Below are 26,744 nucleotides of genomic sequence, written 5' to 3'. Positions count from 1 at the left end.
GTGATTTCCGGAGGCACACTTATGTATTCTTTTCGTTTAATATTATTGCGAATATGTGGATGTCCTCTTCGCTCCTGTAAAAGTAAAACAATTAGAAGCCGAGTTTATCCCTGCTTTCTGTTTTCGTTTAATGAAAAGAATCTTGCGTACTCGTATGAGCATTCATTAAGAGGCTCTTGTTTTTGACCCGAAATGAAAGCCTTCTCTTATTTTATTGTTTGCAGACCAGTACGTATATTAAAAAAAAACACTCAACGAGCCATTTCCCTTTTTTTTCCCTTCGCAGGTTTTATTTTTCGTGTCAACAATACTCTACTGTGCGAAGATTTACCTCATCTGGCCACACGCACCAGCGATCTCAGATCAACACGTTCTGCTGAATGCAGCTGTGTGCGACTGCGTCGCTGCCACCGTCACTGTAAGAGCAGCTGCGTCTCTCTTTAAGGGTTGTTGTTCATACAGGCAACCATATGGATGTTTTTTCGTTGCACGTGCTTCGAGTTATTCCAGTAGGAGGTACTCTGTTAAAAACTGTTTTGTGGGAAAATCATAGGGCGCCTGTAAAAGTTTCTAGACGCTAAATATTAGAAAACAGGTGGTCTCCTATTTAAAAAGCAGATTGTTTACTTGTGCATCCTCGCCACTCGATGCTTGATATATCAGTCTAGTGAAGCGCTTTTGTGATGGTTTGAACGCGATGCAGCTAAAGGCCCCACTCGCCAGTAAAATTGGCGTCGGCGTTGTCGGCGTAGGTATTGTGGGCGAAAAATCACGGGCACGTCTCTGGCAGGCGGTCCCCAGAGAGCAACCTAGGAGGCTGGTGGGCCACCTAGGCCACGTGACCTTGCGACGTCATCAAGACCTACCCAGCGGATAGTGTGCAAACCAAGACCTACTGAACTACAGACCTGCACATTTGGCACTGCTCCAGCGCGCATGTTCTAGTTCATGCCTTTTGCCGCTAGGGAAAGACACCTACGGGAAGCGTGGCGCCACATTATACCTGTTGAACAAGATGGCCTCCTCCATCATTTTATTTCAAAGAAGGCAGTTTCGTCGTTTGTCCACGTAATCATTAACATCCATTCATCTATGGTAGGCACGGTGGTGCTGACGAAAAGAAAGCGGATAAAAAGAAAGACGCTTTTTGTACTCATCCAGAGCGGAAAAACTCGTTATTGTGGATTTTTTTATCGTTGATGTTAAGATAGCAGAAGAAGACGAAACAAATGTATTAAATATCTTGCGCAAATTGGCAAACGATGATGATGATGACAGCAGACGAACAGGTCAACCGAGCGCCCTCAACGGCCAATAAGCTAACGAAAGTTGGCGCACGCTGCTCCATAGGACTCCGCCAAATGTGCAGGTCTGTAGTTCAGTAGGTCTTGGTGCAAACTGCCCACCCTGGCAGGTGGCAGTTAATGATTGGTCGCTCGGGAAGAGCAACCTTGGCCGCACAAGGCCCAACGCTGTAGGGCACCTGCCATCGCAAGGCAGTGGCGCATCGCTTAACCGCTGCAGCACTGAGCCAGGAGGAGTATGAGGACTCCCAGGGGTCTATGAATGTGAAGTAGGGAATGACATTTGGCATACGTAAGAATTAACGCATTCCGCTATCGCGTCCTACCTTTAAGGCAGAGCTTAAGTGTCGTCTGCAATTTGTTCCTGTAGACTTTTTCCCCTGACTCGGCGCAAAAACATGCCGATTGGTTGGCGTACGGATATTCATTCTTTGCCACTGTGGTTCAGGCCTTGTCTGTGCACGACATGGAAGGCACTGCTTTTGTTAACACATATGTTGGAGGAAGAAATAATTATTGTTATTGATCAACCATGTTTCTTCGAAATGTTGCCCAGTTTGTATTCCTATTTTGAAGGCAAGATTTTTATGACCAAATGTTTAGGGGAATCCCCCAAGGTGGAGTAGATTTGTAATAAGAGAGTAATTACTCATTGACGTCCACCCGAGCGCAGCCAAACGGCTACAAAGGAAAACTATACAGCTTTCTCAGAAACTTTGTAGTTAAAGAAAAATTCGTCCTGGTCCGGGGTTCGAACCCGGGACCACCGCTTCACCGGAGCAGTCCTTTGTAGCCGTTTGGCGGCGCTCGGGTGGACGTCAATGAGTAATTACTCTCTTATTACAAATCTACTCCACCTTGGGGGATTCCCCTAAACATTTGGTCAACACTGTTCCCACTTCGAGTTATTGATCAATTCGCTCTCGCCCTACCATAATCTTGCCGTCCCGGTTAGCTCAATCGGTAGAGCGACTGCTCCGGTGAAGCGGTGGTCCCCGGTTGGAACCCCGGACCAGGACGAATTTTTCTTTAACTACGAAGTTTCTTAGAAATCTGTATAGTTTTCCTTTGTAGCCGTTTGGCTGCGCTCGGGTGGACGTCAATGAGTAATTACTCTCTTATTACAAGATTTTTATGAAATTCAAACTCGGTATGTGAAATTGAAAACAATAGGTTTTCCCGGACTTCCCGGTAGCACACGTTGCTGCTTGCGACACCGGCTGAAAGAAACACAAGCTGATACCTAGTGAACACGTGCCTTCATATTCTTTCTGAATGCTGCAGGTGCGTGCACTTTGAAAATAAGCTCATTAACGTGGGTACTGAGAGCGAGTTTTCCTAACCGGAAGTTGGTCGCTTAAGCGGCAGAAGATTGCAGAAAGAGTGAATCTGAAGAGAATGAGGAAAATGCTGATATTTTCAATAAATTAGCTTTCAAAATAAATAACACGTGCGCAAAAGTTTTTACAGATTTCGTTGGCAAGGTTTTGACGTTGATAAGCGAGGGCGGCGGGCCATTCATGAAGGGATTGTAAATAAACTAGATAATTCAGGAAATACTTAGTATTGGGGCGAACATGAAACAATAATAAAGGCGGTAGAGAAGGACGAAAACAGTAAGTTTCATACAGTACATACCTGCTTTCAACTAGACTTTAAGAACACGAGATTAATCTGAGATTAATCTGGAGACGTACTCTGCTCTTGAATTCAGAGTTTTAATGTCTGGAGCCTGCCAAGCCCTTTACGAAATTCTGGAGACGCTTAAGTAGCCTTAAGAGCGTAATGCGATGTCGTTAGTAACTATCCGACACCCTTCCCCCCCGCCCCCGCCTTAGATTTCGCGACCGGCTCACTATTCAAGGATTAGCGGTTGAAGTCCCGGCTAGGCCATTTTTCTTTTCTGCACGATTGTCTTTCTTCCTTCCGATGCACTACGTACTGGTGGTGATATGACGTCATTACCCTATAGACCACTGAGGAATTCGGCAGTGACGTGAGCACAGTTCTATTTGTGATTGTTTTGGGGTGTTTGAATTACCCGGGTTAGGTCATATGATGGTGACGCCACATCGTCGTCGACCAATAAGGAACGTCTTTGTTACCACATGGTCATCGCCGCACGCCCGCTATAGCGCTATCGAGTTAAATATATGCATAGGTCACCGATTCTTTACATTTTGTACAATAGTCTGGCTTTCTAGCACTCGCTCGTGTGGGTCTTGCTTAACACTGTGCAGCTAATTACTGAACCAGATCACCTGACCTTTTCTCCCAATCGCTAAAAAGAAACAAATATTGATAACGTTTACTCTTGTGGGGTGAGTCGCGAAATCAGTTGTAGCTGTCAGGTGGTGCGTTCGTGAGTGCAGTATTGTGCCAACGGCGACACGCATGCGCTGTTTACGGGTTATTCCTGTCTACGTCGTCGCCGACCTTTGATTCCGGAAGAGAGAACGGAGCGCGCCGCTTCCCTCCTCCTAGCGGCCACCCTTGATGACGATATAGGCTACAAATGTTATAGCTTGTCCTTCAGACAGATAACATAAAGCAAATATCCATCTCTATCTTTTAGTGTTCTTATTAATTTCAAAGCTAGAAAAGAAAAGTTTCGGCAAAACTCTTTTCATCGGCTAACCGTAACAAAATGGTGAAAGAGACTTGTGTTCCCGCATTCCTTGAATGCGGCAAGCAGAAGTGAAGTCACGCACCATTTTCCCTGTGCGCGTTTGACAGTATTTATAAGATTTTGTTTTTTTATTGGTCATGTAGCAATGATTCAAAACTTCGAACATGGATGGGATGACTGAGCGGAATCCACGCTTTTCCGGCAGTTGGCTTTTCCGTATTTGTCAGAACTCCATTCGTAAAAATGAATATTTGACCGCTCCTTCCACACCATCACGTCCTCGCTTGAGCATTTTGCGGCCTGCGCCACGAGTAGGAGACGTCCTTGGTTAATGTCATAGTTTCCGTTAAGGGAAGCCTACAAAGAAAGGAAATAGACGACCTGGTCAGCGTCTTGTTTCGTATTTCCTCTCTGTTCGGGGTCCGCTTTTCAGCTGTGGCAGAAACTACGATTCAGAACCGAGCAGCTCATATCCAACCATTGCTATTGATCTTAGCCAAAAAGCCGATAATCCCGGCTGCCTCGGTATAATTTCGATGGAGGCGAAATTCTAGAGGCGCGTCTACTGCCCCATGCCAATGCACGTTAATGAACCCCAGGTTGTCGAAATTTCCGGACCCCTACACTACAGCGTCCCTCATAGCCTGAGTCGCTTTGGGACGTTAAAGCCCCATAAACCATAAACAATTGCTCTTGACTCGTCTCAGCGCATTAGCGCAGACGCGTCACCAGAGTGCAGCAGCATACTGAGGTGCCCAACGGCCGTAAAACCAAAACGAAGCACAAATGAGTCTCCAGATGAAATAACAGAAGCTGTTGAAGCCAGCTGTTGGTTCCACGAACAAGAAACCTGTAAAATTAGAATAAGCCCACGACAGGCTGTAGCTAATAGAACGGCAAACAGATGACGCTGGTGTCAGGCGGATTCGCGCACGTTTTAGACGCGCATATGCTGACTCTTTGCGCAGCAGCTGTAGGCTAACAACTGCCGCTCCATGAATCACGACCGCAACGGAAATAATAGCGTCAGGTCTGGTGCGCCGGAGTTCAGGACAAGGTCAACACTTGAGCGCACGGGTGAAATAAGGCAACGCGCCGCAGGTGGTTTAGAGACCAACTGGGCCGATGGTTTCCTTGTTTTCGAAAAAGACATAGCGCTACAAGTGCGCACACAAAAAGACGAGGTGATGAAGGTATTAGACTATTGTTCGCGGGGTATATGTTGACAACAAAAACTTATTTTAGTCTTTGCGTAACTGAGTAGAGCTTTTGCGTCTTTTTAGGTCATTTGACCGGTTATCACTCCTACTGTGGCGTTCGCGAGCAGTAATATTCGGGGAAGTTCGAGAAGGTGCTCACCGAATAAAGCAAAGACTGCACCGTGAATGCAGTGTACAGTGAACCGACTTTCCCTCGCTATAGCTTCCCTTATTGAACAACACGATGTCGTACACTTAGGCGCTAAGTTATAAATCCAACACAGTGATGACGTTATGACTCTCGTGAGCAGGCGCTGTATACCTAAAAGATCCCTCCGGCCGCCTTGCTCGTTGGAGCCTGCGCCTTCAAGAATTCGACATAACTGTAGTCTATAAATCTGGCCGCAAGCATTCCGACGCAGACTGCTTGTCGCGAGCCCCCGTCGACACAGCACCGGAAGAGGAAGATGGCGACGCTTTCTTAGGACCGGTAAGCGCCAGCAGTTTCGCGTAGCAGCAGCGCTCGGATCTTGAGTTGCAAAGCCTAGTTGATTATCTGAAAGGCAAGACCGCATCGCCTCCCCGAGGGTTCGAGCGGCAACTGTCGTCCTTCACAATAATGTCCTCCTGAAGAAGACCTTCGCGCCGAACAGGACAGTGCATCTTCTTGTCGTGCCCAAAAATCTCAGGCAAGAAATTATGCAGGCATATCATGATCAGCCGACTGCAGGGCATCTCGGGATTGCTCGGACGTTGCACCGCATCCAGGAGAAGTACTATTGGCCGCGGCTAGCTACCGACGTTTCCCATTACGTGTAAATGTGCCGTGAGTGTCAGCGACACAAAACGCCTCCGACTAGACCAGCCGGACTCCTGAACCCCATACCACCGCCAACTAAGCCCTTTCAGCAAATAGGGATGGACCTCCTCGGCCCATTTCCGACTTCATCATGAGGTAGCAAGTGGATCATCGTGGCCACCGACTACATGAACCACTACGCCGAAGCAAAAGCGTTGCCTAGTGGTACCGCAGCAGAAGTCGCAAAATTTTTTGTCGAACAAAGTCTCCTGCAACACGGCGCCCCCGAAGTGCTCATCACAGACAGAGGAACGGCGTTTACAGCGGAGCTGACGCAAGCCATTCTCAACCACAGTCAGACAAGCCATCGGAGGACAACTACCTATCATCCGCAAACCAACGGACTTACAGAGCGTCTGAACAAAACCATCGCAGACATGCTGTCCATGTACATCGACGCCGAACACAAGACGTGGGACACCATTCTGCCCTACATGATCTTCGCATATAACACTGCCCTCCAGGAGACTACCAGGTTCACCCATTCCAGCTTGTATACGGCAGGAAGCCCACAACACTCGACGCAATACACCCGCACGTTTCCGACGAAGACAACCTAGACGCCGCCGCCTACCTTCATCGCGCCGAGGAAGCCCGAAGACTCGCGCGGCTTCGCATTCAAGACCAGCAGCACACCGACGCCCGACGCTACAATCTGCGCCGACGAGACACGCATTACAAGCCACGTGATCGTGTTTAGATATGGACGCCAGTTCGCCGCCGTGGATTGAGTGAAAAGTTGCTTCGACGCTACTTTGGCCCGACGCTACTTAAGCTCCGACCCGGCTGCTGTCCAAAAGCAGCTGGTGGGCTGGGCTTTGGAAGTCACCAGACGTCACCGACTGCCGGCGACTTCACGAGACCAAGAGCCAACCCAAGAAAAGCCTAAGATACGGCTGAATATTTATTAAAGTTTACCAGCACCGCCATCACCCCATGACGGTGCGCCTGGCCGCCCGTCGCGCTGCCGTCCCTGCGGCAATTTTATTCCGCCGCTGGAGCAGCTGGCGCCATCTTTTGAAGCTGCTTTTAACTTGCCGAGCCAAGGGAATTTCTTTTAATCAAGAAAAACACCTGTGAGACTGAGTGGCTTGTGCGCGAAGGTAAATGGCCCGGATAAAAGAACAGAATCTGGTCATGAATGCAAGAAAAACTACAAGATGAAGTATGTGCCATGCCAAGGTAACGTGGTTTAGTCAGTCCCGTTGACGTGTGGTGGTTCATACATCGGCCAAACTGGTCGTTGTCTGAATGAAAGACTTACGGAGCATGGAAACAACGTTAAGCACGCGGCCCGCCACATAGGTATTCACTGTCGTGAGTGTTTCTGTTTTCCAGTATTCAAAAACAGCCCAGTTACCAAGCACAAAGATAAACTTACACGAGAGATTATCGAAGCTTCTGAAATCATGAAGCTGGAGGCGAATTGTATCAGCACCCCTTCTGTAGCCATCTCGTTGCAAGAGCACAACTATCTGATATCATATCATTGATGTACACGCGATACAGCTGCACGCGCATAGTGACTGGGTTCGAAACTTTCCACTGCTCTCTGTTTCTTTTGTTCTTTCTAAGGTGCTAAAGTATATATATGCAGTTGTCATCCGGAATGAAAATTGGTTGTCAGTTCAGCGCTGTGTTTGTCTCTTTCTTCCCTTGGCCTTGTGCCGTTGCGCTGCTTCCCTTGACATGTCAGACCAACTCGCCCACCAGTTCATGTTGTTCCAAAGCAAGTCGCCAGACTTTGCGGAGCTCGGATTCCATAGACGAACCCCGGCCGTGGTGAAACCTAAGCGCGAAATAGGTCCTTTGGCCGAGGTAGAGCCCAGTGATCTACATAAAATAGGTCTACGCAAACTGAAATAGTCATTGACATCCAAAATATGAACCCTTCAGAATTTAAGGCTTTCATACATTCCTGCACTTTTTAGGACTGTATGAAATGTAATGTATTGTCTCTTCATTATCTCTTCGGTATGTTTTGTATAACTTTCTTGATGGAGGGGCAGCCTGTGCAAATCTCATGTTCATTGTTTGCATATTGAACTTAATATCTGGACTTGAAACTTGTTTGTAAAAGTGTCACAGTCATGCTTTGTATGCCATGCTTCTCCGAGGTGCTGCATCTAAAGGAGGTCGAGGGTCTCTCAAGCTGCCTACCAGCAGATCTGTCACAGCCTTCTCCATTACTTAATCACAAAGTGAACAAGGAAGCGAAACCCCCGAGGTGTCGCCTCCCTTGTTTACTTTGTGATTATCAAGAACAATGTGACCAACCTCTCTCTACCATGGGCTCCTGCATTATTTGAATGGAAATCAATAAAGAAAGAAAGAAGGAAGGAAATAGAGAAAGAAAGGAAGAAATAGAGAAATACAGAAAAAAAGAAAGGAAGAAGGAAGGAAAGAAAGAAAGAAGGAAGGAAAGAGAGGTGACAAAGAAAGAAAGTAAGAGAGAGAAAGAAGGAAAGACAGGAAGAAGGAAAGAAAGACAAAGAAAGAAAGGAAGAAAGAAAGAAGGAAAGGGAAAGACACAAAGAAAGAAAGTAAGAGAAAGGAAGAAAGAAGGAAAGAAAGACAGGAAGAAAAAAGGAAAAAAAAGAAAAAAAAAGAAAGGCCGCCGCGGTGGCTTAGCGGTTATGGTGCTCGGCTGCTGACCCGAAAGACGCGGGTTCGATCCCGGCCGCGGCGGCTGGAATTTCTTTGGGGGAGAAATTCTAGAGGCCCGTGTACTGTGCGATGTCAGTGCACGTTAAAGAACCCCAGGTGGTCGAAATTTCCGGAGCCCTCCACTACGGCGTTTCTCATAGCCTCAGTCGCTTTGGGACGTTAAACCCCATAAACCAAACCAAACCAAAAAAGAAAGAAGCAAAGAAAGAAAGAGAGAGAAAGAAGGAAAGATAGAAGGAAAGAGAAAGACACAAAGATGGAAAGAAAGTAAGAAAGAAAGAGAAAGGAAAAGAAAGAAAGAAGGAAGGAAGGAAGGAAGGAAGGAAGAAGGAAAGAAAGAAAGAAAGAAAGGAAAAGAAAGAAAGGAAGGAAGGAAGAAAGGGGGCAAGCATTCTTTCCCGGCATGGCATCTCGCACCAGCTCAGGGTAATAGCAGCAAAATTCAATGTGCAAGGAGAGTTCTATGCTCAGCGCAAAGTGGGCATTGTATGCGGGGTCGTAAAAGAATAGGTTAGACAAGAGAACCTCCAGCGCAAGAAAGGGATGCACGGTATCTCATCCTGCTGCATTCATTTCGTCAAACAAAGAAAAAGACTTTGTTTGCAACATTATTTTGTCTCGCGGAAATAATGACTATAAACAAAAAGGCACAGCCGGGAATGCACATGCCGCCAAAGGAGCATGAAGTCTTTTAAAACATCGTCGCCATGAACTATTGCTCTACGCGGTAGAAAATGCAAAAAAAGAGGAATTGCTGTTCGGGCTGAATACACGCCAGGCATGCAATCAAGTGCCACAGTCAACTTTACGCAGATATCTTCGTGGCATACCTAATCGGCAAGTCTCAGTACACATGTATTGCAAAAGCATCGGTTGCCCTGCTGAAAAAAAAAAGAGTTAGATTACTTATAGCCGCTCTCAATAGGTGCTTGCCGTTTCATAGGGTCATCAAATATTGCTTTTGTTGTAGCTTGGATAGGCGCGCATCTGTTTTGTTCAGTGGCTGTATACCACACGCATTTTCAATATACCCATTTGCACAGCTCACAGGGAGTGACCGTACCAGCTCTTTCTGCCCGTGTGTTGAGCAACATGGAGATGGAATACCGTACTGAACGACCACCAACTCACGCATTCCTCTTTACGCTCGTAACAATTCCTCCTTGCACTTTGCAGGTAATTGTATGCCTGACATCTCTACGCCGATTCTTCGGCGCGCAGTACTCGTCTTCATACCTGCTCTTCCTTCTCTCTATGCTGGTCACGGCATCGGCCACGGACCTGTGCAGGTTTCTAGGACGGCTCAAAAATCCAACGGTACGTACGGGCACGCACGCACGCAACACCTTTAAGCGGATGCGGTGCCTCACCAGAATTGTGCAATATTCCCTTGTCACCTCAGCACTCACCTCTGTATTGTTAAGCCACGCTTTATTATTATTATTTGTTGTTACTCATCGGCTTGGTTAGGAATGTACAACTTCTCTGGCGTCACATTTACGAATGGTAGAAACGAATATTATATCAGTGCGAGAGCCACAAGCACAAATCCTTGCGGTCACCATTTCTGCTATGTCAAGTATGCCACAGCAGGTGCTTAGCCGCTCTAGCTTAAATACTGAATAATAACTGCTGTGATATCAAAACTCTGCACCAACTTTTCGGATCGTTCTACCACCACTTAGGCGCCGTTCACACCTTTAAGTCCTTGAGTTGGGTCCAATTATCTGTTTACAGTGTTTAGAGTAAAAAATAATAATTTCATCCTGCGCACGTTGGTACCAGTAGCCCTGGCGAGTAGTCGAAGAAAAGTTTAATGTATATTGCACTGGGCGGGTAATATCACTCTCTTGCTATTTGATAGAAGCAAAAATAGCCAACGCAACCATGAGAGCGCTGAGGTAATAGATCGAAGTTTGATGCTCGTACAAAGCGCTTTGGATCAATTGATACTAGTACCGAACGAAGCCCAGAAAAGCGTGATGCGCTGAGCCTGGCTCACAAAGAAAAAAAAAGAAAGAAAAAACTGCGCGTGGCATTTCTGCGCACTTTGTCAATAACAAATTTCCCATTAGTGCTGAGACACAACCAAGGTAATATTTCAAGATAATAAAATAGACTGTGTCAAATTGCGTGGTTTCAGATTATCACGTAGTGATGACTCCAGTCCGGCGAGCAGGAAGACAGTGAGAATGGCTTCCAGACGAAACTTTGTTTGGGCTGACTTGTGCCTGCAAATAACTAAATGACTCGGCGGCGGAGTAGCAACAGGCGTGTTCGGCAGTCGTCGAGCAGGAATGCCTCCTGCTCTTAGCAGCACTGGATTTAAAGCCGATAGCGAACTTTCTAGAAACGCGTGCAAAGTTATCGCAATACTCCGAAACTACGTAGAATCGGCTCTGCCGTGAAGCGATCAATCCAGATAAATCTGGTCGCGTCTTACATCACAGACAAAGCGATAAAGCGGTGTGCCGGCAGCTTTGAAGAATGAACAAACACTACAAACTTTCGCGGCACAATCCATTTGACTAGTAATGATCATGCTACTTGACTATAATTATCATCATCACACAAACTACGCCCACTGCAGGGCAAAGGACTCTCCCATGTCTCTCTAATTAACCCTGTCCTTCGCCAGTTGCGGCCATGTTATCCCCGCAAATTTCCTAATCTCATCCGCCCACCTAACTTTGATCCACCACTTGCTACGCTTGCCTACCCTTAAGGACCAGCGGTTATCTTGCCTTCGCATTACACGCCCTCCCAAGCCAATTTCTTCCTCTTGATTTCGACTATGATGTCATTAACCCGCGTTTGTTCCCTCACCCACTCTGCCCTCTTCGTGTCGCTTAACGCTAGCATTTTCCTTTACATGGCCCGCTGAGTTGTCCTTAAGTTTTACCCTTTTCGCTAGTCTCCACGTTTCTGTCCCATCAGTGAGTACCAGTAAGACACTAGTGCTATATTACTAAAACACTAGTAAAATTACTACTGAGACTGGCCAACAAGCATTGCAATCAGACCTAAACGCGATTAATATATGGTGTTCTGACTGGCAAATTACCCTAAATAATGTTCCTTTTTCCGTATTCTAACCTCGTACCTTATATATAACAATCTTGTCGAGCTTACTACCACATGCAAATACCTAGAAGTTAATTTTCAAACGGATCTAACACGGCATCATCACATCAACGTTACTCGTGCAACCGCTAATCACTCACTCGGAATCATGAAACACAGACTAAGGCAAGCACCCTCACATTTAAAAAAGCTCGCATACACCACCTTAATAAGGCCTAAAATTGAAAAATTCAGGGGGCACTTTGACTGTCTAAAGTGGGTAGAGGCGGAAGCGTTTTCCGCACCACCTTCGCTGTTTCTGTGGCACTGGTGGCGTCACATATATTTGAGTACTAATTACTAAGTCACGGCAAATCACTAATTAATTGTTAATTACTGATTAATGCGTGAATGCTAATTAACTGCTAATTAATGACGCTTAAGCTTCGCCTTTAGGAGTGGAACGCGACAGCGCGTTGTAGCGCTGCCAGGGAGTCCACGGAACGCCACCACCCGTTCGGCGCAATGCCTTGCCCTTTGAACGCAACGCTTTTTGAGGAAAGGAAATGGCGCAGTAATTCTCTGTCATCTCAGTGGACACCTGAACCGCACCGTAGAGGAAGGAAGGTGGGAGTGAAAGAAGATAGATAAAGAGGAGCCGTAATGAAGAAAATGAAAATTGTATTTGAGCAAAGGAAATTACGCAGTAACTGTCTCACATATCTCGGTGGACACCAGTCAAAATTCAGGGGGGGGGGGGGGGCACTTTTTTGACCTAAAGTGTGGTCACTGATGTGTGGTTAAGATGTTAAGCTTCGCCCCTAAGAGTGGAACGCGACAGCGTCTTGCAACGCTGCCAAGGAGTCCATAGAACGCCATCGCCTATTCGGTTCTACGCCTCGCTCGTCGGTAAATTGGTTTTTGAGGAAAGGAAATGTATCTGTCTCTCATTTGTCGGTGGACACCTAAACCTCGCCGGAAGGGAATGGAGGAGGGTGAGAGTGAGTGAAGACACCGTATTCACTAGACGCGCCTTTGTTCATTCCAAACCATCGAGCTGGCATGGCGAAGTGGATAGCGTGCTCGTCTCTCACGCCGAAGACCGGGGTTCGATTCCTGAGCTCGACCAATTTCTTAATCGCTTTTATTTATTTATATGGCCTGACTAGTAAAGCTAATTAGGCTAATTGGGTAATTAAGCAATTAATTAAGCTCAGTCCCACTTACTTGGAGCATCACTATACGATCCCTTCTATTGGTTGTATGGTTACTAGCCCAAGTGCAATTGGCCCCGTTTGAAATTCGTGCACTGCGACGTCACGACCGTTTCCACCAATTGAAAAGCGTGACATTTTCTGTCGACAACTGCTGCTTACAACGATGAGACATTAAAGGCTTCCGCCTTAATATTCATGTGAAATCTGGAACCAGAGCCAAGATTACATCATACGTAACATTGAATCCCTGCAAAAACGTGCTGTTCGCTTCATTTTTTCAGACTATTCCCCGTACACCAGTGTTACATCTTTAAAAAACCGTGCCGAAATGGATCCCCTGTCACTACGACGAAAACACGCTCGCATATCTCTATTTCACAAGCTTTATCACCACGACATTTTGCATGACTTCTTTCAGCCACATTGCCTCATTTTCCCTCGCCGTGTTCATCCCTACAAAGTCAATCGCCCAGAGTGTCAGTCATCTCTTTACGCGCAATCAATCATTCATACCTAGAACCATAACTGACTGGAATAACCTACCATCAGATATTGCTACCGAAGTTCATCCAGACAAATTTCACAAAATGCTGCTTACATCAGAATGTGACGTCCCTGTGCACCACTTTATCTTGACAGAGTTAATAATCCTTCTTTTTTGCTCCCTGGCATATGCTTACTCACATCAGAATGTGACGTCCCTGTGCACCACTTTATCTTGACAGAGTTAATAATCCTTCTTTTTTGCTCCCTGGCATACCACTACCTTCTTTCAGATTTTTTTTTTTGTATTCTTAATCTGCGCTCTAAGTGGCTTTCTTTTTCGGCGTTGTTTTTGTATTCTTAATCTCAGCTGTTTGCATTTTTTTAGCTTTTGTCGCGCTTTACTGCTGTTGTTGTTTGTTTGCTTTTGTTTTTTTCTGTACTTCAAAAATGGCGTCTGTATTATAAATTTCTCTCTTTTCGGCACCTTTGATTTTGAACAAACTATCATCAAACAGCTTCGTGTGTCCCCCCTATGCAATACCCTCCCCGGAGGGCCTTTAGGGTATTTGAATGTATAAATAAATATACTTTTTGGGGGGGAATACTCATAAACTGCCCTTCATGATCTAAGAGAACCCGCCAAATGCGCTCCATCCCATACTTATTCTTATTATTTTTACCCTCGTGATCGTCATGTGCGGTCATTGCCTGCCCTAAGTAGACGTATCCCGTTAGCACTTCTAGCATCTCGCTACCAACTGTAAACTGCCGTTCGCTTGCGAGACTGTTGTACACTATTTTGGTTTTCTGCATGTTAATTTTTAGACCCACCGTTCTGCTCTGCCTGTCTAAGTCATTGATCATGCTTTGCTGTTCACCTTCTGAATGTCTTATGAAGACAATGTCATCAGTGAATCGCAGCGAACACCTTCTGTAAGCAGGTGGTGAACAGCATTGGCGAGATCATGTCTCCTTTCCTGACACCCTTCCTTATTGAAATTTTATTGCTGACTTTATGGATCATGCTAATTACCTTACGTCGAAGATATTTTTAGCTGTAGGTATTATGTCGCACCTGCGTAGTATTCTTCCTGTTAGTGTTAAACTATTGCTTGCTTGCTTTTCTCTGTATTGCCATATTTGAGCACTCTTTGAGGTACTACGGGTGTTACAAAATTTTACGTTACGCCTTCGAAAAAGAGATATGAGCTGCATTGCTGGTGTTCCGTAGAGTTCCCATACACGGGATTGGTTTTTAAAGTGTGAATTCCTGATAATTTTGCTATGTACAATTAGACTTTTAATGAGTTTCATACCTTCTTCACGAAGTAATAAGAATTATTTATTTATTTATTCAAAATACACCCAAAGGCCCTCATCTGAAGGTATTACATGGGGGGGGGGAGGGTGGGAGTAAGTTCAAAGCATTGGTACAAGGTTAAAATATTGCATTAAAATAAAATAGAAATCACAAAATATTAATCAAAAATAGGCGTCCACAAAAAGAGTCCCACAAATTCCGATATCCTGCGGACCAGACACAGAGAAATGTGTTTAGGGCCGACTCCTGCTTTATTCTGCAAGCTTTACTAAAGAACTAAATCAAGAAATGTTTAACACTTCTGACTTGTCAGAAGTTTCAAGACAGCTGACATGACGTAGGCTGGTTTTTCTTTTTTGGCTTTTTTTCCTTATAGCATGCTTCTTTGTTCTTTGAGCTGCTGTGAATAGCACTGTTTATTTTTTTCCACAGCGTCGCTAATTTCTTGTTGCCCGACTTTCTGTTTGTTTGAAAAAAAGGGGACAGCGCGTTTGTCACACTTCTGCGCTTTTAGTCCTGTTGCCTTCTTCATTTAAAAAAAAATAAAAGATTGATTGGGGCTTTTTGCGGAGTCCTCCACTACGGTGTCTCTCATAGCCTTAGTCGCTTTGGGACGTTAAACCCCATAAACCAAACCAAACCTATTTGTTTTTGTATACATTCCATTGACTTAGCCTTTCTTTTCAAATTTAGTCCAGTGCTGTGCACAGGCTTCAGCTGAAAATGTTCAAGCTTTTTTGCGCACGATATTCGTTAAACTGGAGCAATAACTCCTTGCAGGGACCTACAAACGAAAACGATTTCAAAGCAAGCCTCCTCGTACTGAATCTTCTGATCGTCTGCGTCACGTCAGGCAGTTTGGTGGTTTGTGCACTGCAAGACACCATCGTCTACAGCAGCCGCTCGTGCAAGGTATGTAGTGAATTTGTCGCGTGACTCGTCCTCGAACGCCCCGTAATCTGCAGCTGTTGTCCCGCCGAGAGTAGCTGGAATCTTTGACAAGACACATGTTACGTACATACGTTTCAAGGTGCATGTATGCGCAAGCCGCGCGGCTCGGCGAGATAACTTGTAATGAGTTTTTGACGACACCGCTCAGCAACAACGCGAAAGCATTCCTTCGTAAAGCGGAATTTTACCCTGGTTGTGGTTCAGGACCAACATTAGGGATGCAGAGATTGCGACTTATCCTCTTCTAAATATGCAGAGAATTTCGCTTTAATGAATACCAATTTCAAATAAGATCGCACACAGATATAGACAACAAATACTCAAGCTATCCTTCGCCCAAGTAGATGCGGTGTTCATGAATATGTTTGAAAATTATTAATGCGAAAGCTTTATATGGTTCATCGGCAGCGAAACTTGATGTACTGTCGGCCGCAAAAGTTTGCAAGATCTACGACATGTGGTGGAGTGCAGAAAAACAGCATTGATGCGCCATCTGACATCACAGAGCGTGAAGACTACGTTCACAGAATGCCTGGTGCGGCAGTTCTGTGAGTGAGCCTCGGAACCACGCTCTGTGACGGCATATGGCGCAGTCATGCTGTTATAGATAAAGCCCCTTCATGAAGATTTAGTCACAGAATCACAGCGATGCTGTCAAGCATCAAAAAATAGGTTATTGCTTTTATGGCGAAAGCCTCATCGTTGTCGCAGAAGGTTGTCTGCAGAGGCGTCACGCTCTTCGGTTGGTCGAAATGGTTATGACGTCAGAGTGCACGGATTCGAAGTAATGAGGTCACCCACAAATGCCTGACGCCCCCTTTTGGAGCACACCACAACTAACAAAAAATAGCGGTCGTCCGCTCCGACAGGTGGCGTAAGGCGTCCGTGGGTGACCACATTACGTACCTCCTTACTGCGAACCACCGTGTTGCGAACAGAGCCATGGATACAACCGAACTCATCGATGCAGAGCGAGAGTCGTGCTAAAGAAGCAGTCAAAGTCGGCAGTCAAAGTCTGTAGTCGAATAATTAAAGCACTAGTACAGCACAAACAGTCTCGCAATCAATGCCAAGGAGTGCGCCAGGAAAGGCTTTCTTACGGTTCGCAGCACCTTAAAGAGACAAAGTGCCCCCTGAATTTTTTATTGTTTATTGAGGTAATACAAAGTTCTTGCCCTTGAGGCAAGGCAAAAGGAGTGAATATGTCCCTCCGACTACGGCTGGCTTCAGAGGACGCCGACGCTGCAGATGTAGTGATGCGTCACCAGTCACTTTCCGCAATAACAAACAGCACATAATGTAACAGTGCTGTGCGAAAAGCAAAGGAAAGTAAAAAATAGCTGGTCAATAAATATTAAGGCAAGCAGTGAAGATCATGCTCTGTTCAAGTTAAGAGTAAGAACAAAAAGAAAGGCGATCGTAAGACCACGCATTAAAAATCATGCAGACAGAAATATGAAATTCCAGCATTCATTCTTAAATATGCAAGCCGTTTAACTTTTCTTTGCAATATCAGTTAATTAATTTCGGGTCAGCATTAGAGTTGAGCATGATTTGTTATACCACAGGTTCATTTCGATAACTCGTACGTTCTACTACAACTGAGCTTTGCCGCAAAAAATAACTCGTATCTCTGCGAAGGCATTGATTATAGAAGCTACTGTAGTTCTGTGTCATTTTTCTGTATACCAGAAAGCATAACCTGATGCTGTAGGTGCTTGTAACAAGTGGTATAGCGTGCTACTTCATTAGTTCGTCTGCGCTGATGTAGCTTATGGAGGGCATCAGTAATCGAAGCGCTTTACGTTGGAGCGTTAAGGATATCTCCACGTCAGTTTGACCACAGGTGCCTCAAACTAATAAGCAGTAAATGAAATATGAAGGAACGAGTGAAGAATGCATTTTTTTTTCTTGGACGAGGTGAGTAGAAGATAACGAGGTGTATATACATCGAAATCAGGAGGAATCCTAGTCGAAATTAAAAGGAAGAAATGGGCTTGGGCAGGGCATGTATTGCGAATTAGGGCAAGATAACCGCTGGTGCTTCAGGGTAACGGAGTGGATTCCAAGGGGAGGTAAACGTAGCAGGGGGCGGCAGAAATTTAAGTGGGCGGATGAGATTAAGAAATTTGCGGGAATACGGTAGCTGCAGCTGGCAAAGAAGAGATTTAATTGGAGAGACATGCAAGAGGCCTTTGCCCTGCAGTGGGCGCAGTCAGGCTGATGGTGATACACCAGGCCTATAGACATGCCGCTTTGACACGAACATTGTTTATGGCATCAGACCAGCTTAAATTTCTGTGAAAAGTAACGCCAAGAAAAGAGTGGCCGTCCACTTGTTCTAGTGTAGTCGAAGCGCAGTACAGAGTGATGTCACAGTGGCGTCCCAAAACCCATGTGACCCGTCAAACAGAAATTGAATTATTCGAAGTGTGCGAGAAATGGAACCTAGTACTCTCGGACTGCCAGGCAAGCACAGAACCCATAATCCACAAAACCGCTTTTTCCTTGGTGAATAAAGGTGAACAAAGTATACGCGTTGCCTTACGACTGTATGCACTTTTATTTTTCTTTCTTTTTGAAGCCCTTTCTAACATGTCTATTCAAATGAGGATGTGTCGTTGTCGCGTGGGAGGAGAGAAGAGACAATGCGAACGGCTTGGAGTAGTCTCTGTGCCAGTTACTTTATTCCTGTGTATGCCGGCCCCTTCTCAGGTGGCCGGTTGACTACGGTCGACTGCGGTCGACTACGCTCACGCTCTGGCAGCGCCATTGCTTAGCCGGGGCGTATTCTGTGCTCACCACAGGACTCCCACCCTAGTGAGAGCACGAACTCAACGAACGAAACCAACCTCGCGCGGCTAGAGGTTGAGGCGTTCGGGCGCATTTAAACGTCTGCCACTGCATTTACCGCCCTCCTGATGGTTCCTGCTGTAGCCACTCGCCGGTTGCTCATTTCTCTATTCACGCCGTACCTGTCTCCTTGCACGGTAACCACCCTCCGATTGGTTCCCATGGCAACGCACCCATCGGTTACGCCGACGTCTACGATATACAGTACTACGACGCGAAGCTCAGGAGCGGGCTCTAAACAGCTCTCGCTGTCATAAAAAAAATGCTGTGCAGCGAGATGTATTGCACTTTTCTTCACTAATAACACGTAGCATAAATCGGCGCTCTTTCATACAAGCTAGCTTGGTTGGAAACAATCTTTCACGATGCTTTGTATCGCAGTTCCAGCGTGCACCACAAGAGGAATCCTGGTCACCCCTGGCTCTGTTTTTTTGCGCTCCTATACACCGGTGAGGGCAGAGAATTTTTCTTGTTGTAGCCAGGATAAGAAATAGCTTTCGTGAATTGTTTGATTTTACTTGTTTATTGTCATGAATATTGCCACCGGCGTTTGGTGACTGTTTCTAGTGAAAGTTATTTGAATGTGAACATTTTTTTTATTTACTTGCGCTTTGCATATCCGTCACCGCCCGCCACTCGTGTAATGCGACATGTAGGGCTGTGGGTAAAATAATGAAGTAAGCCAAACCTAGCTTCTTGAGGAATTTCGCTTGTTCTTATAGCGATACCCATTGTATTATGTTGCATACTATAGCACCCGTCGGCTACCCTATGACCACTGGTTGGGATTTAGGCCTTAGATTGCATTTAATATGACCTAAGAGAATATCGCTTGGTAATGGCAGTGAACTTCGGTCTTCTATATATGGCACGCCACGGCTACTACGTGCAGGGTGTTTTCAAAACCTAATCCCGACGCAGGCATCTCCGATGCCATGACTTCGTTCAGTGAGCAGAAAACAGATAACAAACTTTGTTGATGGTTCTCTCTATATGGTACGCTCAAAAAGTTGACTAAGCAGTTGTAGATAATTACTCCGCAAAAATAAACCTGCTTCTTGCATATTCGGGTAGAGCGCGAGCGAACTTTCTCGGGCTTCGTTCTCGTAGCGTGAGCATTGCAGTGCCCTGCATTGTGTTAGACCTTCAAGGGTAACTAAAAGAAGAGAGTAGACAGAAAAGACACGAGATAAAGGTAACGTTGTTAGCGTGGCAGGAGTTGCATATCATATTGCTACCATAACAGCGTTATAATGAGCGACTCCATTCGGTCAACTTACCTGTTGGTTATTCTGATTACGGTACTGTTTGCTTGATAGAACTCAATTTCAACTTCATTTTTGGCGCAAAAGGAGGTTTACTTACAAATAAACGCAGAGGGATGGCCTGGGCTGTAATCCTCTGGCCCGCTGCCTTGCACTGGAGGAGGCGAGAAGGAAAGAAGTACAGTACACTGTGACAGTGGGAGTAGAACAAAGCTGTAAATTCTCATTATGTTAGACCCCAGCCGGGACTCGACTCGCGTTGCTTAGAGAGCGAAGTAATGCCCGAACCACCTCGAGAAATTTTTAAGCTCCCTGCGCAAATGGTCAACACGAGGTCTTCCTATAATAAGCTGGGGTCGATAGGTGCTATGTAAGCGAAATAGCGGATTTTTGCTCTGGTATAAGAGAAAAACTGCAATTATATCGTTTAAAGAGTCAGAAATGTGGCAATGCCGCCAGCGTACGCACCTGCAGTTATATTGAGGCACCGGTGCGTGAAAGTAAGGCCGAACTCATGTCTATTAAAAAGGCTAGCATGGTTGTGCTGAATTCCACGCGGAATTTTCAGTCATGTAAGGATGCACCTTTCGAAGGTGGCCGTGTCAAATGGCTGCATTGCATCATCCCGACGCCTCTCCTGTGCTAAGTACACAAAGCCCGAAAGTGGTGGTTTTTGCGCACGAGAACTGTAGGAGTGTTCGTGGAGCCTATAGCTGCGGCGGCCTTTGGTTCTTCGTTAGCATGTTTTTCCAATGCTTCGTTTTCGAAGCGCTGATTCAGCCTATATTGATGAACTTTGGAAATAGTGTGTCATCGAAATATTCAAACGGCGCTTCTGCGGAACACACAACTAAGGAACTAAAATGGTTCGAGAGATGGTTCGAGGCTGAAAAAAAAAATCAGAAAAGTGCGTGCCCACTGGTTTCCAGAAATAACGAAAGTGAAAGGCCAATGAAGCTCGTTGACCCAGGCAGTGTTAAAATGATGATAGCTGAAAAAAAAGCATCCGCCAGACTACTAAAGTATTGTCTGCCATATAAAAGAGACGATTCCTGGTTTACATCGCTTTGTTTTGTGCATTTCCTTAAAAGTAACCTTCGCGCATGCTTGACGCTGAACAGCCTAACTCAATCTGGCTGTCGTCATTAACAGATTCGTACTTAGGTCTTCTCCACAAGCGGTTACGACGCTCAGCAAACTTTTCTGCGAATACTGAACTATTTTCTTAGTGCAGTCTCTCCAGTGGTAAACCGGGGAACCAGAATTACTAGCACCACTACTGCCACTCAGTCGCCACATGCGAAACCTGCATGTGCATGTACCCGTAAATGATGCACACACCATCAGTGGTTCCCTTCCGGATAGGAGGAACCACAACATGAGTAAACAGCCGCATCAAGAACCAGTGTGGACACAAGTAGCGTTGACTTTCAAAAGCTCCAGTCAACGCTTACGTGATAGGAACGAGTGTTTGCAAACAGTCGCTTCCTATTGAGGCGCTATTTACACTTGTTACGCACAACGAACAAACCACGACTGGCAAATTAGACAGTCAACCAAATAATTTTTTGACTACTGCTCACAAAATGATCGATGTTGCCGTAAAAAAACAAATAAAAGCCTCGCTGCGAACTTAATTGCCGTTTTCTTCATTAGCTTCTCGCAGAAAAATAGGCGCTCTTCCATACATGGTAGCTTGGTTAAAAAAAGCTTGCAAAATGTTTTGTGTTGCAGCTTCAGCGTACGCCACAACTTAGTTAATGGTTTGTGCTGTATATGGTTTAACGTCCCAAAACGGCTCAGGCTATGAGGGACGCCGTAGTGAAGGACTCCGGATATTGGTGCTAAAGTAACACTACGCGAGTCGCCGAGCCATTTCGCGGAGCTGACGAAAGGCCATACTGCGCATGTGCGAGGAGCAGTGACGTCACACGGCGCACAGCTGACGCGCCAACGCCGTCGCTGCGCGGGTGACCAGAGTCAGAGGTGCGCCGCCGCGCTCGCCAGTTGCGCATACGCAGTAGCGGCGCATAGCTAGCGTGCCGGGGCCGCGACCACTGTCGCGCACTCTGCATCGCCTCTCTCTCTCTCCTCGTTGCCTTCGCAATCCTCCAGGTTTAACCAGAGCTAAACCACTGCCAATTGTTTCGTTTCGCCACCTGGGGTTCTTCAACGTGCACTGACATTGCACAGTACACGGGCCGCTAGAATTTCGCCTGCATCGAAATGCGGCCGCCGCGGCTGGCTTGGACCACACGTCTTCCGGCTCAGACGTCGCGTATCATATCTGTTGAGCCATCGGAACGTCTGCACACCAGGAGAGGGATCCTCGTCACCCCTAGGCCTGTTCTTTTGCGCCTGATTGGCGCACAAGTAAATCAAGGAATGTCATTTTCTCAGGTCAGCCTGGTCTGCGCAGTTATAATGCGATTTTTCTTTTCTTTTTTTGCTTCGATAGAATCGTAAAGTTAACAAAGCAATTAACACACCTAAGTTATCTCTGTCATTACAATTCTATTGGCTATTTTCCAGACGATTACTGTAAGGTTATCAGGTAACAAAGCTTCTCTTAAGTTCAGATATTTTTGTTACATTTCTTACTTTACAAACGACCGACCCTTTCCGGTTTTTCAGGAATCTCAAGGACATTCTAGGCAAGTCGGCGGTAAAGATTTGCCATCTGGTAAAACCAAGCTTACAAAATCTGTGCGGAAGATCAGTCGGCAAGCTATATGCTTACGCAAATAAACGGTACGTAAGGACTTGCTGACTGCACTCAATTTTCTTTCTCAAGCGTACATTTTATTCCTATTCTGATAAGGTAAGGGTGACCACTGAACTGTGTTTTATTTTGTACGTGCTAGGGACTCATTCTTGGGACATTGCGCATGTTAAACGCTAAGTTGAACATCACTTGCTTGTCGAAGATTTCACTGAGATCAATGTTGCACTTGGGTTTTCTGGCTAAAGAAAAGAAACGTGTGCTACAATAGTATCTCTACAAAAGCATGGTGCAAGTTTTCCCCACAGGGCAAGTTTCAATAATTGTCATCCAAATGTTAAGACTGATAATGGGCGGGCACGTACTGTGCTATCGTGGATTAGCGGACAGTATCCTGCCGGTACTCACCTAGGGGCAGAAACGTAGAGGCTAAAGTAAAGCGTTCAGCTTAAGGTGAGGACAACGCAGCGAGCTATGGAAAGAAAAATGATCGGCACCGTAAGCGGGCAGTGTGGGTGAGGGAACAAACGTGAATTAATGACATCCTGGTCGAAATCAAGAGGAAGAAATGGGCTTGGGCAGGGCATGTAATGCGAAGGCAAGATAACCGCTGGTCCTTAAGGGTAACGGAGTGGATTCCAAGAGAAGGCAAACGTAGCAAGTGACGCTAGAATGTTAAGTGAGCGGATGAGATTAATAAGTTTGCTGGGATGCAGTAGCTGCAGCTGGCAAAGGGCAGTGCTAATTGGAGAGACATGGAAGAAGCCTTTGCCCAGCAGTGGGCGTAGTCAGGATGATGATGATGATGATGATGAAATGTTAACATGCATGAACACTTAGCCACAGTTAATCGGAAGAGGTAGAATCTAGATATAGACTCGAATAAGGGCGTTTTGTGTCGCCATTATTCATGTCTTTCTAAACAGAGGGCGCTTGTGTATTTTGTCGCCAATGAATGAAATACACTTCTTTGAGGTTCAGGGATGGTCACTCTCTATACCTGAATGCAACAAAATACCTCTGGCTATGCAATTGTGGCTTATATGTAAACGCACTTGGTTCTAAAACCCGCCTGAAATAGGTGCGCAGAAGAAAAAGGAAGTGTTCTGTAACGGCAGCTTATCATTGCGGCAATAAAACACTGAACAGTTGCAAAGAGGTATGGCCGGACACAACTCAAGGACGAAGCGGAAAATGCTTCTCAAAGGACGCCTTTCATCCAATGGCGTCGACTGATTCTCATGACGTTGTTGCTAATCCCATTGAACCTGCAAGCGTGACATCGCACGCAGTGACAGATGAAAGGGTATAACCACCGGTTGATGGAATTAGCCACGACGTCATAAAATTGGTTGACGCCATTGGCTGAAGGGTCTCTTTTGAAGCGTACCTGCCGCTTCATTCTTGAGTGTATCCTAATATAGCTGCGATAGTGACTAAAGCGCTCCGTATGAAAGTGTTAGTTTCAGTGCTGCGTGGACATTCGACATGCTCTTTTATCTGACAAAGCTAATCGCGATGCAGAACCCCCACTCGAAGCAAGTTTCGTGTTCTCTTCGCCTTCTTTCGCGTCCTGTGGCGGGATTTATTATGGATAATGGCCGCCGGATTCGCCTACTACCTCATCGTCATCGCCAGGGCACTGGTGCTCGAGTGAGTGCGGCTGAAACGCTACACTACGATGCGGGAAATGTGCCTGAGAGGTCATCCGAAGACTGTGGTTTAGAGAGTGTACGCTTGGGCGGCAAGTGCGACTGGTCAAAAGTACTCAAGAAATGACCACAAATGTCTTCCAAGCGTACCATGAGCCTCGGGTAAAGCTCTTGGCGTACCAAGCAGCCTGGAAACAACGCAGCTGTCTTGCACGCTACCTGATGCCCCCGGCTGCGAAAGACCTAATTACGCAGACGTCTTTGTTACTTCTCTGGCATTGCGCGGACTTGCAGAGTCACATTGTGCAGACGTCCGAGGGATGTGCACTGAAACCGCACAGCACACCGGCACCTTCGCGTTTCGCCTCCATCGAAACGCAACCGCCGTGGCCGGGTTCGAACCCGGGAATTCCAACACAATAGCCGAGCGCCCTAACCACTGAGCAACCCGGCGGGTTCCTTGAGACTGTCAAAGCGCAAACGCAGAACGTCAGAGACGCCACTTGTGAAATTCACTAAGGCGGCGAGCGGGAAGAGAGACAGAGATCGTGGTGTTTTCTGCTCAAGCTGGTTTGGCGCGCTCGGCGCTGGTGTGATCAGAGCGCGTTCGACGCGGTCGATCTTGTGGGTGGCCAAGCGCCACTGAGGTTTTCAAGGTTCCGCTTTGACCAACGTGAAGTCGCTGAGCAGCGCGCGATATGTCTCCTATATGCAGTCGCGGACGCCCGAGTGATTGGACTCAAAGTGACGGCTGAAGAGCGTGTTCGCACAGGTGAGAAGAGGGATGTGCTTGCTCGGGGCCGTTACTTGTATTGCGAAGGAATCAGTGAAGGTGAGAGCTGGTCTGAACAGAGTATGGCGCTAGAGCTCTTCGTAGCAATAGACACCTTTAGCACGCCGTGTACCGTGTTACCGTTACCGATGTACCGGGATCTATTAGCGCGCTGTTAGTGTTAATGCACAGGTAGCTTTGAGGTGCGCCAGAGGGTGCCAGGTACGCGGCAGCTGGGCGCGCATGCCGCATCGGGACCAATCAGCGCGTGTATACTGGCGGTGGGCGGGATCCCAGTATTCCAGTTATGGTAACACGGTGCACGGTATGTTAAAGGTGCCTAAGGAGCGTTCATAGGTGTCTACGTCATACTGACATCCGACCTTCGAATGTATGGCACAAACGAATTTCCATAGAAGCGCGTTGAGGGCGCTGGTGTACGCTGCAAGAATCAATGGGAACCCGTGGGAAGATGGAGTGGTAAAGTTACTTTCATTGATACAAGGAGCGGCGTGAGGCGTCGACCCTGATGGCGGGTTCAATCCCGGCCATGGCTGTTGCAATTCGATGCTGGCGAAATACGAGAGGCCAGTGTGCTGTGCGATCTCACTATACGTTAAGGAACCCGACATGGTGGCAATTACACAGAGCCCTCCATTGCGAACGTTAAACTCCTACACTACGAAGTGCCTTTCGAATGTTAAAACACGTAAAACCTGACCGCTCCTTCTTTCTACGTAGACCGGTTTTAAGTGAACTTCTTGTTGGGCGAGTTGGTGCATACTGTTGTCTTTTTTTGACTTGCAGAGGTGAAGGAGGAACATTCATGAAAGGGCCACAACAGTTTTAAGTCATCTTCTTCGGGCGCTAGGCAGAGCTCAGTTCGATAACCGGAGGTGGATGCATGCCACTGGTAGAAATTTCAACAAAGATAACTTTACGTCTCCACCGCGGAAACCAAGTAGCCATCTGCCTGTATCAGTTTCCACATCGAATACAAATGGCAAATGCGTGGACAGGTAGCGAAGAATGAAAAAAAAAATAGGACGGTTAACCGCCCATGAGGAAGGGCTTAAGACATTTGCTTACTATTTCTGCAGGAGCCTGATTGCAGGAACGTCCAGCATGTCATGCATGATACTGCTGTTCGCAATATCGTGTCTTGGCGAAGGAGCCCTGACCTGCTACCAGAGTCATATGGGCCTGCGGTTTGTGGAGCGTGTGCAAGTGCTTACCCAGGGAGCCATTTTTCGAAGGGTGAGAGGACACAGTAATTAGATTGATAACCGTAGAGAGCTAGGAGTCCATGGTCTTTTTATTGTGTGTGTGTAATAAAGTTGTTTCTATCCATCCATCCATCCGTAGAGAACTAAGAAAATGCCCGCTGGCTATCAGGTTCAGGTTCAGTGCACTAAACATCAAAACAGGCAGTTAAGAGACTAACTCGTTCGTGCTAAACATGTGGCGGACGCCCACGTATCTTTGATGTTGATTAATTCACTCCCGGTTAAGAACTTTACTTGACCTTAACAGAACTTGAAACCCTTCCTGTCTTGAAGATCCGGCTCCAAAAGCCACCAATAAAATATGAGTTTCGAATTCAAATAGTACTTAACCCTTTCATGCGCTGCTCAGTATTTAAGATCAAAATTGATGCTCATCTGCCTAAGCATTGTATGCAGGTCCTGACAGAGCAATTACTTTACTTTTAAAACACAAAACAGCGACAGTAAACTGTTGTAGAGGCACGTAAAAATATTCATCCAAAGTGTCACAATGGCCTG

At 46.3% G+C, this 26,744-nt stretch overlaps 1 protein-coding gene across 1 annotated transcript in view; it reads left to right on the top strand.

Moving 5' to 3' along the window:
* Window positions 1-26,744, top strand: part of LOC149336880 (ATP-binding cassette sub-family C member 2-like) — a 108,161-nt gene that overhangs the window by 24,955 nt on the left and 56,462 nt on the right. Inside the window, exons 3-9 of the mRNA XM_089553177.1 lie at window positions 287-418; window positions 9,835-9,975; window positions 15,526-15,657; window positions 18,931-18,998; window positions 22,449-22,565; window positions 24,061-24,189; window positions 26,061-26,217. Of these exons, the coding sequence (XP_089409303.1) occupies window positions 287-418; window positions 9,835-9,975; window positions 15,526-15,657; window positions 18,931-18,998; window positions 22,449-22,565; window positions 24,061-24,189; window positions 26,061-26,217 (876 nt within the window). The remainder of the gene's footprint in view (window positions 1-286; window positions 419-9,834; window positions 9,976-15,525; window positions 15,658-18,930; window positions 18,999-22,448; window positions 22,566-24,060; window positions 24,190-26,060; window positions 26,218-26,744) is intronic.

This window comes from Amblyomma mixtum, chromosome 7, assembly GCF_055824585.1.
Source record: "Amblyomma mixtum isolate Tamu chromosome 7, ASM5582458v1, whole genome shotgun sequence".
Taxonomy (NCBI): Eukaryota; Metazoa; Arthropoda; class Arachnida; order Ixodida; family Ixodidae; genus Amblyomma; species Amblyomma mixtum.
The sequence above is the reverse complement of the archived record's forward strand: the minus strand, read 5'-3'. Positions and strand labels throughout refer to the sequence as shown.